The sequence below is a fragment of the Heptranchias perlo genome, unplaced genomic scaffold (assembly GCF_035084215.1).
Source record: "Heptranchias perlo isolate sHepPer1 unplaced genomic scaffold, sHepPer1.hap1 HAP1_SCAFFOLD_847, whole genome shotgun sequence".
Taxonomy (NCBI): domain Eukaryota; kingdom Metazoa; phylum Chordata; class Chondrichthyes; order Hexanchiformes; family Hexanchidae; genus Heptranchias; species Heptranchias perlo.
This window is the reverse complement of record NW_027139884.1, coordinates 856-15,028: the sequence shown is the minus strand read 5'-3', so window position 1 is coordinate 15,028 and position 14,173 is coordinate 856. Positions and strand designations below refer to the sequence as shown.

The 14,173-nt window shown below is 39.9% G+C and overlaps 1 protein-coding gene across 1 annotated transcript in view; it reads right to left on the bottom strand.

The window, feature by feature from the left end:
* Window positions 1–13,431, bottom strand: part of LOC137319431 (43 kDa receptor-associated protein of the synapse-like) — a gene marked incomplete at its 5' end in the record, with an annotated part of 38,380 nt that extends 24,949 nt beyond the window's left edge. Inside the window, one exon of the mRNA XM_067981638.1 lies at window positions 13,378–13,431. Within this exon, the coding sequence (XP_067837739.1) occupies window positions 13,378–13,431 (54 nt within the window). The remainder of the gene's footprint in view (window positions 1–13,377) is intronic.
* Window positions 13,432–14,173: the final 742 nt, after the last annotated feature.

Sequence of the window (14,173 nt, the reverse complement as noted above, 5' to 3'; positions counted from 1 at the left end):
ACATGCTGGCTCAAAAAGCTCTCCTGGATGCACGTTAAGAATTTTGTACCCTCTAAGCCTTTTACACTCTGAGTATCCCAGTTAATATTGGGGAAGTTGAAATCCCCCACTATTATTACCCTACGTACATACACACAGGCACACACACACACAGACACCTAGACACAGACACACACACAGACACCTAGACACACGTACATACACACAGACACGCACACAGACACCTAGACACACATACAGACACACAGATACACACACACAGACACCTCGACACACGTACATACACACAGACACACACACACACACACCTAGACACACATACATACACACAGACACACACACACACACCTAGACACACGTACATACACACAGACACACACACACACCTAGACACACATACATACACACAGACACACACACACACCTAGACACACGTACATACACACAGACACACACACACACCTAGACACACATACATACACACAGACACACACACACACACAGACATGCACACAGACACCTAGACACACGTACATACACACAGACACACACACAGACACCTAGACACAGACACACACACAGACACCTAGACACACATACATACACACACACAGACACCCAGACACACGTACATACACACAGACACACACACAGACACCCAGACACCTAGACACACATACATACACACACACAGACACCCAGACACACGTACATACACACAGACACGCACACAGACACCTAGACACACATGTATACACACAGACACACACACAGACACCTAGACACACATACATACACACAGACACACACAGACACCTAGACACACGTACATACACACAGACACACACACAGACACTAGACACACGTACATACACACAGACACACACACAGACACCTAGACACACGTACATACACACAGACACACACACCTAGACACACGTACATACACACACACACACACACCTAGACACACATACATACACACAGACACGCACACAGACACCTAGACACACATACATACACACAGACACACACACAGACACACACCTAGACACACATACATACACACAGACACGCACACAGACACCTAGACACAGATACATATACATAGACACACATATAGACACACTGACATATACAGAGAAAAACAGACAGGCATACACACAGACACAGAGTTGATGTTACTCTGAGACGTAGAGTTGATTTTACTCTAAGATGTAGAGTTGATGTTACTCTTAGATGTAGAGTTGATGTTACTCTTAGATGTAGAGCTGATTTTACTCTTAGATGTAGAGTTGATATTACTCTTAGATGTAGAGCTGATGTTACTTTTTTAAATTCGTTCACGGGATGTGGGCGTCGCTGGCGAGGGCAGAATTTATTGCCCATCCCTAATTGCCCTTGAGAAGGTGGTGGTGAGCCGCCTTCTTGAACCACTGCAGTCCGTGTGGTGAAGGTTCTCCCACAGTGCTGTTAGGAAGGGAATTCCAGGATTTTGACCCAGCGACAATGAAGGAACGGCGATATATTTCCAAGTCGGGATGGAGCGTGAATTGGAGGGGAACGTGCAGGTGGTGTTGTTCCCATGCGCCTGCTGCCCTTGTCCTTCTAGGTGGTAGAGGTCGCGGGTTTGGGAGGTGCTGTCGAAGAAGCCTTGGCGAGTTGCTGCAGTGCATCCTGTGGATGGTACTGCAGCCACAGTGCGCCGGTGGTGAAGGGAGTGAATGTTTAGGGTGGTGGATGGGGTGTCAATCAAGCGGGCTGCTTTGTCCTGGATGGTGTCGAGCTTCTTGAGTGTTGTTGGAGCTGCACTCATCCAGGCAAGTGGAGAGTATTCCATCACACTCCTGACTTGTGCCTTGTAGATGGTGGAAAGGCTTTGGGGAGTCAGAAGGTGAGTCACTCGCTGCAGAATACCCAGCCTCTGACCTGCTCTCGTAGCCACAGTATTTATATGGCTGGTCCAGTTAAGTTTCTGGTCAACATCAAGAAATCGCATCAACATGGACATCTAGGAGTAACAGCAAATCAAGGCCTAGGGTTAACAACAACTCTACATCTCAGTGTAACATCATCTCTACATCTACACTCAGGAGTAACGTCAACTCTACATCTAAGAGTAACATCAACTCTACATCTAAGAGTAACATCAACTCTACATCTAAGAGTAACATCAACTCTACATCTAAGAGTAACATCAACTCTACATCTGAAAGTAACATCAACTCTACTTCTAAGAGTAACATCAACTCTACATCTAAGATTAACAATAACTCTACATCTAAAAGTAACAACAACTTGTGTGTGTTTCTGGTCAATGGTGACCCCCAGGATGTTGATGGTGGGGGATTCGGCGATGGTAATGCCGTTGAATGTCAAGGGGAGGTGGTTAGACTCTCTCTTAGATGTAGAGTTGATGTTACTCTGAGATGGCACATGTCACTCCGCTTTTTAAGATAGGAGAGAGAGGGAAACCAAGGAATTATAAACCAGTTAGCCTAACATCTGTTGTGGGGAAAATGCTGGAGTCTATTTAAGGATAGGGTGACTGAACACCTCGAGAATTTTCAGTTAATCAGAGAGAGCCAGCATGGATTTGTGAAAGGTAGGTCGTGCCTGACAAACCTGATTGGATTTTTTGAAGAGGTGACTAAAGTAGTGGACAGGGGAATGTCAATGGATGTTATTTATATGGACTTCCAGAAGGCATTTGATAAGGTCCCACATAAGAGACTGTTAGCTAAGATAGAAGCCCATGGAATCGAGGGAAAAGTACGGACTTGGTTAGGAAGTTGACTGAGCGAAAGGCGACAGAGAGAGTAGGGATAATGGGTAGGTGCTCACATTGGCAGGATGTGACTAGTGGAGTCCCGCAGGGATCTGTCTTGGGGCCTCAATTATTCACAATATTTATTAACGATGAAGGCATAGAAAGTCTCATACCTAAGTTTGCCGATGACACAAAGATTGGTGGCATTGTAAGCAGTGTATATGAAAACATAAAATTACAAAGCGATATTGATAGATTAGGTGAATGGGCAAAACTGTGGCAAATGGAATTCAATGTAGACAAATGTGAGGTCATCCACTTTGGATCAAAAAGGATAGAACAGGGTACTTTCTAAATGGTAAAAAGTTAAAAACAGTGGATGTCCAAAGGGACTTTGGGGTACAGGTACATAGATCATTGAAGTGTCATGAACAGGTGCAGAAAATAATCAATAAGGCAAATGGAATGCTAGCCTTTATATCTAGAGGACTGGAGTACAAGGGGGCAGAAGTTATGCTGCAGCTATACAAAACCATGGTTAGACCGCACCTGGAGTACTGTGAGCAGTTCTGGGCACCGCACCTTCGGAAGGACATACTGGCCTTGGAGGGAGTGCAGCATAGGTTTACTAGAATGATACCCGGACTTCAAGGGTTAAGTTACGAGGAGAGATTACACAAATTGGGTTGTATTCTCTGGAGTTTCGAAGGTTAAGGGGTGATCTGATCGAAGTTTATAAGATATTAAGGGGAACAGATAGGGTGGATAGAGAGAAACTATTTCCGCTGGTTGGGGATTTTAGGAGTAGGGGGCACAGTCTAAAAATTAGAGCCAGACCTTTCAGGAGCGAGTTTGAAAACATTTCTACACACAAAGGGTGGTAGAAGTTTGGAACTCTCTTCCGCAAATGGCAATTGATACTAGCTCAATTTCTAAATTTAAATCTGAGATAGATAGCTTTTCGGCAACCAAAGGTATTAAGGGATATGGGCAGGTATATGGAGTCAGATCACAGATCAGCCATGATCTTATCAAATGGCAGAGCAGACACGAGGGGCTGAATGGCCTACTCCTGTTCCTATGTAGAGTTGATGTTACATTTAGATGTAGAGTTGTTGTTACTTTTAGATGTAGAGTTATTGTTAATCTTAGATGTAGAGTTGATGTTACTCTTAGAAGTAGAGTTGATGTTACTTTCAGATGTAGAGTTGATGTTACTCTTAGATGTAGAGTTGACGTTACTCCTGAGTGTAGATGTAGAGATGATGTTACACTGAGATGTAGAGTTGTTGTTAACCCTAGGCCTTGATTTGCTGTTACTCCTAGATGTCCATGTTGATGCGATTTCTTGATGTAGAGATGATGTAACTCCGAGATGCAGGGTTGATGTTATTCTGAGAAGTAGAATGTGTGTTACTCCTAGATGTAGGGTTGATGTTACTCCAGAGTGTAGAGGCATTAATTCCAGATGTAGAGTTCATGATAATCCTAGTTGTAGGGTTGATGTTACTCTTAGATGTAGAGTTGATAATACTCCTAGTTGTCGAGCTGGTGTTACTCTTAGATGTAGAGTGTCTGTTACTCCTAGGTGTAGAGTTGGTCTTGCACCTAGATGTAGAGTTGATTTTATTCCTAGATGTAGATATGATGTTACTCCTAGATGTAGAGTGTATGCTACTCCTAGATGTAGATTTGATGTTACTGCTATAGGTAAAGCGTGTGTTACTCCTAGATGCAGAGCTGGTATTACTCTTAGATGTAGAGATGAAGTTACTCCCAGATGTAAAGTGCGTGTTACTCCTAGATGTAGTGTTGACCCTACACCTAGATGTAGTGTTGACCCTACACCTAGATGTGGAGTTGATGTTACTCCTTGGTGTTGGGTTGATGTTACCCCCAGATGTAGAGATCATGTTAATCCTGGGTGTAATGTGTGCATTACCCATCGATGTAGAGATGATGTTAGACCTAGATGTTAAGTTGATGCTGCTCCTTGATGTCAATTTGTTGTTACTCCCAGATGTAGATTTGATGTTACTCCTAGATGTAGATAAGATGTTACTCCTAGATGTAGATAAGATGTTACTCCTAGTTGTAGATTTGATGTTACTCCTAGATGTAGACTAGATGTTACTCTTAGATGTAGATATGATGTTACTCCTAGATGTAGATTGGATGTTACTGCTATAGGTAAAGTGTGTGTTACTCCTAGATGTAGAGCTGGTATTTCTCCTACATGTGGATTTGATGTTTCTCTGAGAAGTAGAGTGGATGTTACTCCTAGATGTCGAGATGTTGTTAGTCTGAGATGTAGATTTGATGTTATTCTAAGATGTATAGTGTGTGTTGCTGCTAAATGTAGGGTTGATGTTACTCCTAAATAGAGAGTTGGTGTTACTCTTGGATGTAGAGTTAATGTTACTCCTAGATGTGGAGCTGATGTTACTCTAAGATGTAGAGTTGATGTTACTCTAAGATTTAGAGTTGATGTTACTCTTAGATGTAGAATTGTTGATACTCTTAGATGTAGAGTTGATGTTACTTTTAGATGTAGAGTTGATGTTACTCTAAGATTTAGAGTTGATGTTACTCTCAGATTTAGAGTTGATGTTACTCTAAGATGTAGAGTTGATGTTACTTTTAGATATAGAGTTGATGTTACTCTCAGATTTAGAGTTGATGTTACTCTTAGATGTCGAATTGTTGATACTCTTAGATGTAGAGTTGATGTTACTCTTAGATGTAGAGTTGATGTTCCTTTTAGATGTCCAGTTGATGATACTCCTAGAAGTAGAGTGTGTGTTACTCCTAGATGTAGCTTTGATGTTACACCTAGATGTAGGGTTGATGTTAGCCCCAGATGTAGAGATCATGTTAATCCTGGGTGTAATGTGTGCATTACCCGTAGATGTAGAGATGATGTTAGACCAGATGTAAATTTGATGCTGCTCCTTGATGTCAATTTTTTGTTACTCCCAGATGTAGATTTGATGTTACTTTAGATGTAGAGTTGATGTTACTCTAAGATGTAGAGTTGATGTTACTTTTAGATGTAGAGTTGATGTTACTCTTAGATGTAGAGTTGATGTTACTCTTAGATGTAGAGTTGACGTTACTCTTAGATGTAGAGTTGACGTTACTCTTAGATGTAGAGTTGATGTTACTTTAGATGTAGAGTTGATGTTACTCTAAGATGTAGAGTTGATGTTACTTTTAGATGGAGAGTTGACGTTACTCTTAGATGTAGAGTTGATGTTATTCTTAGATGTAGAGTTGATGTTATTCTTAGATGTAGAGTTGATGTTACTTTAGATGTAGAGTTGATGTTACTCTAAGATGTAGAGTTGAAGTTACTCTAAGATATAAAGTGAATGTTACTCTTAGAAGTGGAGTTGATGCTACTGTAAGATGTAGAGTTTTTGTTACTCTTGGATGTTGCGTTGATGTTACTCCTAGATGTATAGTGGATGTCACTCTAAGATTTAGTGTTGATGTTACTCTGAGATGCAGAGTTGATGTTACTTTTAGTTGTAAATATGATGTTACTCTAAGATCTAGAGTTGATGTTACTTTTAGTTGTAAATTTGATGTTACTCTTAGATGTCGAGTTGATGTTACTCTAAGATGTAGAGTTGAAGTTACTTTTAGTTGTAAATTTGATGTTACTCTAAGATATAGAGTTCATGTTACTTTTAGATGTAAAGTTGATGTTACTCTTAGATGTATTGTTGCTGTTACTCTAAGATGTAGAGTTGATGTTACTCTTATATGTAGGGTTGATGTTACTTTTAGATGTAGAGTTCATGTTACTCTTAGATGTAGAGTTGATGTTACTTATAGTTGTAAAGTTGATTTTACTCTAAGATGTAGAGTTAATGTTACTCTAAGATGTAGAGTGCATGTTACTTCTAGATGTAGAGTCGATGTTACTCTAAGATGTGGAGTTGATGTTACTCTAACATGTAGAGTTGACGTTACCTTTAGATGTGAATTTGATGAAAGTAGAGTGTGTGTTACTCCAAGATATTGCTTTGATGTTACACCGCGATGTAGAGTTGATGTCATTCCTGGATGTAGAATTGATGTTACTCCTGAGTGTAGACGTAGAGATGCTGTTACACCGAGATGTAGAGTTGTTGTTAATCCTAGACCTTGATTTGCTGTTACTCCTAGATTTGAATGTTGATGTGATTCCTTGATGTAGAAGATGTAGAGTGTGTGTTTATCCTAAATGTAGGGTTGATGTTACTCTTGGATGTCGAGTTGATGTTACTCCTAGATATAGAGTTGATGTTACTCTTGGATGTCGAGTTGATGTTACTCAAAGATGTAGAGTTGATGTTACTCTTAGATGTAGAGTTGATGTTACTCTAAGATGTAGAGTTGATATTACTCTTAGATGTAGAGTTGATGTTACTGTGAGATGTAGAGTTGATGTTACTTTCAGTTGTAAATTTGATGTTACTCTAAGATGTAGAGTTGATGTTACTCTTAGATGTTCAGTTGCTGTTACTCTAATATGTAGAGATGACGTTACTCTTAGATGTAGAGTTGATGTTACTTTTAGATGTAGAGTTGATGTTACTTTAGATGTAGAGTTGATGTTACTTTTAGATGTAGAGTTGATGTTACTTTTAGATGTAGAGTTGATGTTACTCTTAGATGTAGAGTTGATGTTACTTTTAGATGTAGAGTTGATGTTACTCTTAGATGTAGAGTTGACGTTACTCTTAGATGTAGAGTTGACGTTACTCTTAGATGTAGAGTTGATGTTATATTTCGATGTAGAGTTGATGTTACTCTAAGATGTAGAGTTGATGTTACTTTTAGATGTAGAGTTGACATTACTCTTAGATGTAGAGTTGATGTTATTCTTAGATGTAGAGTTGATGTTATTCTTAGATGTAGAGTTGATGTTACTTTTAGATGTAGAGTTGATGTTAGATCCAGATGTAAAGTTGATGCTACTCCATGATGTCGATTTGCTGTTACTCCCAGATGAAGATTTGTTGTTACTCTTAGATGTAGACTCGATGCCATTCCTAGATGTAGAGAGTATGTTACTCCTAGATGTAGATTTGATGTTACTCCTAGATGTAGACTAAATGTTACTCCTAGATGTAGATATGATGTTACTCCTAGATTTAGCCTAAACATTACTCCTAGATGTAGATTTGATGTAACTCCTAGATGTAGACTAAAAGTTACACCTAGATGTAGATAAGATATTACTCCTAGATGTAGAGTGTGTGTTACTCCCAGATGTAGATTTGGTGTTACTGCTATAGGTAAAGTGTGTGTTACTCCTAGATGAAGAGCTGGTGTTACTCCTACATGTGGATTTGATGTTTCTCCTAGAAGTAGAGTGGATGTTACTTCTAGATGTAGGGTTTTATGTTACTCCTAGATGTCAAGATGTTGTTCGCCTGAGATGCAGATTTGATGTTACTCTAAGATGTAGAATTGATGTTACTTTTAGATGTAGAGTTGATGTTACTCTAACCTGTAGAATTGACATTACTTTTAGATGTAAAGTTGATGATACTCCTAAAAGTAGAGTGTGTGTTACTCCTAGATGTAGCTTTGATGTTACACGAGATGTAGAATTGATGTAATTCCTTGAGGTAGAGTTGATGTTACTCCTGAGTGTAGATGTGGAGATGATGTTACACCGAGATATAGATTTGTTGTTAATCCTAGGCCTTGATTTGCTGTTACTCCTAGATGTGAATGTTGATATGATTCCTTGATGTAGAGATGATGTAACTCCGAGATGTAGGGTTGATGTTATTCTTGAAGTAGATGGTGTGTTACTCCTAGATGTAGTGTTGATGTTACTCCAGAGTGTAGAGGCATTAATTCCAGATGTAGAGTTCATGATAAACCTAGTTGTAGGGTTGATGTTACTCTTCGATGCAGAGATAAAGTTACTCCAAGATGTAGAGTGTGTGTTACTCCTCAATGTAGATATTATGTTACTCCTCGACATAGAGTGCATGTTACTCCTAGATATAGATTTGATATTACTCCTAGATGCAGAATCGATGTTACTCCTAGATGTAGATACGATGTTACTCTGAGATGTAGATTTGATGTTACTGTTATAGGTAAAGTGTGTGTTACTCCTAGATGTAGAGCTGATATTTCTCCTACATGTGGATTTGATGTTTCTCCGAGAAGTAGAGTGGATGTTACTTCTAGATGTAGGGTTTATGTTACTCCTAAATGTCGAGATGTTGTTAGTCTGAGATGTAGATTTGATGTTATTCTAAGATGTAGAATTGATGTTACTCCCAGATGTAGAATTGATGTACTTTTAGATGTAGAGTTGATGTTACTCTTAGATGTAGAGTTGATGTTACTCTAAGATGTAGAGTTGATGTTACTTTTAGATGTAAAGTTGATGTTACTTTAGATGTAAAGTTGATGTTACTTTAGATGTCGAGTTGATGTTACTTTAGATGTCGAGTTGATGTTACTTTAGATGTCGAGTTGATGTTACTCTAAGATGTAGAGTTGATGTTACTCTAAGATGTAGAGTTGATGTTACTTTTAGATGTAGAGTTGATGTTACTTTTAGATGTAAAGTTGATGATACTCCTAGAAGTAGATTGTATGTTACTCCTAGATGTAGCTTTGATGTTACACCGAGATGTAGAATTGATATCATTCCTAGATGTAGAGTTGATGTTACTCCTGAGTGTAGATGTGGAGATGATGTTACACTGAGATGTAGAGTTGTTAATCCTAGACCTTGAATTGCTGTTACTCCTAGATTTGAATGTTGATGTGATTCCTTGATGTAGAGATGATGTAACTCTGAGATGTAGGGTTGATGTTATTCCTAGAGGTAGATTGTGTGCTACTCCTAGATGTAGGGTTGATGTTACTCCAGAGTGCAGAGGTATTAATTCCAGATGTAGAGTTCATGATAATCCTAGTTGTAGGGTTAATGTTACTCTTAGATGTAGAGTTGACGTTACTCCAAGATGTAGAGTGTGTGTTACTCTTGGATGTAGAGTGTGTGTTACTCCTAGACGTAGTGTTGATCTTACACCTAGATGTAGATTTGTTGATACTCCTAGATGTAGAGCTGATGTTACTCTTAGATGTAGAGCGTGTGTTACTCCTAGGTGTAGAGTTGATTTTACTCCTAGATGTAGAGTTGATGTTACTCTTAGATGTAGTGTGTGTGTTACTCCTAGATGTAGAGTTGATCATCCACCTAGATGTAGAGTTGATTTTACTCCTAGATGTAGAGTTGATGTTACTCTTTGGTGTTGGGTTGATGTTACCCCCAGATGTAGAGATCATGTTAATCCTGGGTGTAATGTGTGCATTACCCGTAGATGTAGAGATGATGTTAGACCAGATGTAAATTTGATGCTGCTCCTTGATGTCAATTTGTTGTTACTCCCAGATGTAGATTTGATGTTACTCCTAGATGGAGATATGATGTTACTCCTAGACATAGAGTGTATGTTACTCCTAGATGTAGATTGGATGTTACTGCTATAGGTAAAGCGTGTGTTACTCCTAGATGTAGAGCTGGTATTTCTCCTACATGTGGATTTGATGTTCCTCCTCGAAGTAGAGTGGATGTTACTCCTAGATGTAGGGTTTATGTTACTCCTAGATGTCGAGATGTTGTTCGTCTGAGATGTAGATTTGATATTATTCTAAGATGTAGAGTGTGCATTACTCCTAAATGTAGGGTTGATGTTACTCCTAGATATAGAGTTGATGTTACTCTTGGATGTAGAGTTGATGTTACTCTAAGATGTAGAGATGATGTTACTCTTAGATGTAGAGTTGACGTTTCTCTAAGATGTAGAGTTGACGTTTCTCTAAGATGTAGAGTTGACGTTTCTCTAAGATGTCGAGTTGATGTTACTTTTAGATGTGAAGTTGATGATACTCCTAGAAGTAGATTGTATGTTACTCCTAGATGTAGCTTTGATGTTACACCGAGATGTGGAATTGATGTCATTCCTGGATGTAGAGTTGATGTTACTCCTGAGTGTAGATGTGGAGATGATGTTACACCGAGATGTAGAGTTGTTGTTAATCCTAGACCTTGATTTGCTGTTACTCCTAGATGTGAACGTTGATGCGATTCCTTGATGTAGAGATGATGTAATTCCGAGATGTAGAGTTGATTTTAATCCTAGAAGTCAATTTGATGTTACTCCTAGATGGTGAGTTGATGTTACTCCTCCATGTAAAGTTGATGTTACTGCTAGATGTGGATTTGTTATTACTCCTAGATGTAAAGTTGATGCTACTCCTACATGGTGAAATGATGTTACTCCGAGAGGGTGAGTGGGCAAGAACATGACAGATGCAGTATAACGTGGATAAATGTGAGGTTATCCACTTTGGTTGTAAAAACAGAAAGACAGATTATCTGAATGGTGACAGATTGGGAAAAGGGGAGGTGCAACGAGACCTGGGTGTCCTTGTACACCAGTCGCTGAAAGCGAGCATTCAGGTGCAGCAAGCAGTTAGGAAGGCGAATGGTATGTTGGCCTTCATTGCAAGAGGATTTGAGTACAGGAGCAGGGATGTCTTACTGCAGTTGTATGGGGCCTTGGTGAGACCACACCTGGAGTATTGTGTGCAGTTTTGGTCTCCTTATCTGAGGAAGGATGTCCTTGCCATGGAGGGAGCGCAACAAAGGTTTACCAGACTGATTCCTGGGATGGCAGGACTGACGTATGAGGAGAGATTGGGTCGACTAGGCCTATATTCACTAGAGTTTAGAAGAATGAGAGGTGATCTCATTGAAACATATAAAATTCTAACAGGACTAGACAGACTAGAAGCAGGGGGGATGTTCCCGATGGATGGGGAGTCCAGAACCAGGGGTCACAGTCTCAGGATACGGGGTATGGCATTTAGAACCGAGATGAGGAGAAATTTCTTCACTCAGAGGGTGGTGAACCTGTGGAATTCTCTACCACAGAAGGCAGTGGAGGCCAAGTCATTAGATGTATTCAAGGAGATCGATATATTTCTTAATGCTAAATGGATCAAGGGATATGGGGAAAAAGTGGGAACAGGCTACTGAGTTAGACGATCAGCCATGATCATTTTGAATGGCGGAGCAGGCCCGAAGGGCCGAATGGCCTACTCTTGCTCCTATTTTCTATGTTTCTATTTTTATATGTAGAGTTAATGTTACTCCCGAGTGTAGAGGTATTAATCCTTGATGTAGAGTTCATGTCAATCCTAGATGTAGAGTTGATGTTACTCCTAGGTGTAGAGTGTTTGTTACTCCTAGATGTAGAGTTGATGTTACTCTTGGATGTAGAGTTGATGTTACTCCTAAATGCTGATTAAATGTTACTCCTGGATGTAAAGTTGATGCTACTCCTAGATGTAGATTTGATGTTACATCTACGTGTAGAGCTGATGATACTCCTATATGTAGAGTTGATGTTACTCTTAGATGTAAAGTTGATGTTACTCTTAGATGGAGGATTGAAGTTACTCCAAGATATTGATTTAATGATACTCCTGGATGTAGATTTGGAGTTACTCCTAGATATAGAGCTGATGTTAATCCTAGATGTAGATTTGACGTTACTCCTATATGTAAATTTGATGTTGCTCCTAGTTGTAGAGTTGATGTTACTCCTAGATGTAGAGTTCATGTTAATCTTAGATGTAGCATGTGTGCTACTCCTAGATGTAGAGTGTGTGTTACTCCTCAGTGTAGAATTGATGTTACTCCTAGATGGAGGGTTGATGTTACTCTAAGGTATAAAGGTGAAGCTAGTCTTAGATGTAGAGTTGTTGTTACTCTTAGATGTAGAGTTGCTGTTACACCTAGATGTCAATTTGACATTACTCCTGGATGTAGGGTTGGTGTTACTCCTAAATATAGATTTGATGTTACTCCTAGATGTAGATTTAATATTACTTCTAAATGTAGAGATTGAGTTACTCCTAGATATAGAGTTGTCTTTACTCCAAGATGCAGAGTAGATGTTACTCTTAGATGTAGATACTCCTAGATATAGAGTTGACTTTACTCCTAGATGAAGAGTTGTTGTTAGTCCAGAGTGTAGAGATATTAATCCTAGATGTAAAATTCATGTTAATCCTAGGTGTAGTGTTGATGTCACTCTGAGATATCGAGATGATGTTACACCGTGATTTAGAGTGAACGTTACTCCTAGATGTAGAGTGAGTGTTATTTCTAGATGTAGAGTGTGTGTTACTCCTAGATGTTGAGTTGATGTTATTCCTAGTTGTCAAGTTAATGTTACTCCAATATGTAGAGTGTGTATTATTCCTAGATGTAGAGTTGATGTTATGCCTAGGTCTAGAGTGCGTGTTACTCCTAGGTCTAAAGTATATGGTAGTCCTAGATGTAGATTGTGTGTTACTCCTAGATGTTGAGATGATGTTCAGTCTGAATCATATTCGACATTGCAGACAGCTTTTGTGATGATTTTGGACCAATCCAAGTCTCTTCTCTCTTCCTCTCTTGAATCAGTAACAGATTCTTGCTGCCATAATACTGGAATGGGATATTTGAATGAGCAGTGTACAATCATTAATCACAATCTTCACTGTCTGATTTCCACAATATCTCTTACCTTATTTCCCACAGCCTCAGCCAGTTCCTCTGCTTTCTGCACAATCTCTAGACCCTAGAAAACAGCAGGTTCAGAAATGGCCATTCAATAATAATGAGAAATATCAATCCATGCAGTGTAAATTCAGGAGGGACACGCGGGCCCCGATATTAATGCGAAGACGGGTTCCGAGCGAGGGGCGAGGAATTGCGTGCGTGAAACGTGGAAGAACATTTAGCAGCTGGGACTGTCCAATTTTAACGTGATCGCCTAAATAAATTTTTCTTTCCGGCTTTCGGGTCTCAAAGCTGCGACAGCAAGTGTGATGCACACCCACATGTCATGATCTCAACTCTACTATTTAAAGGGCCAATTTAAAAATGGAATTTTGAGGAGCGAGGAGGTTTTGGAGGGAGAGGGTGAGAGTGAGTGAACGTGGATTCAGGACGAGCAAGGCCAGCACCCAGATTTAACAATGCTTCCCTCAACATACTGCTGGGTGCAGTCAGGAGCAGGAGGGAGATAATTTTCCCCAGGAACGGGAGGAGGAAACCCACTGCTCTCACCAAGAAGGCGTGGTTGGAGGTAGCAGGAGCATTGTATTGGATGCAGAGCAAGAAGGGTTTTAATGACCTAACCAGGTCAGGAAAGGTGAGTAGAGTTGCTGATTCACCCACATCCTGTGGTGTACAACACCCACCCCCCACCCCCCCACACTCTGTCTTGCCAAGCCTACTCCATCACATCACTCCTCACACCCACTTAAGTTTCAGCAGCACCCATCCTTCACATCCTCACCTCCCCATGTATCCATCCA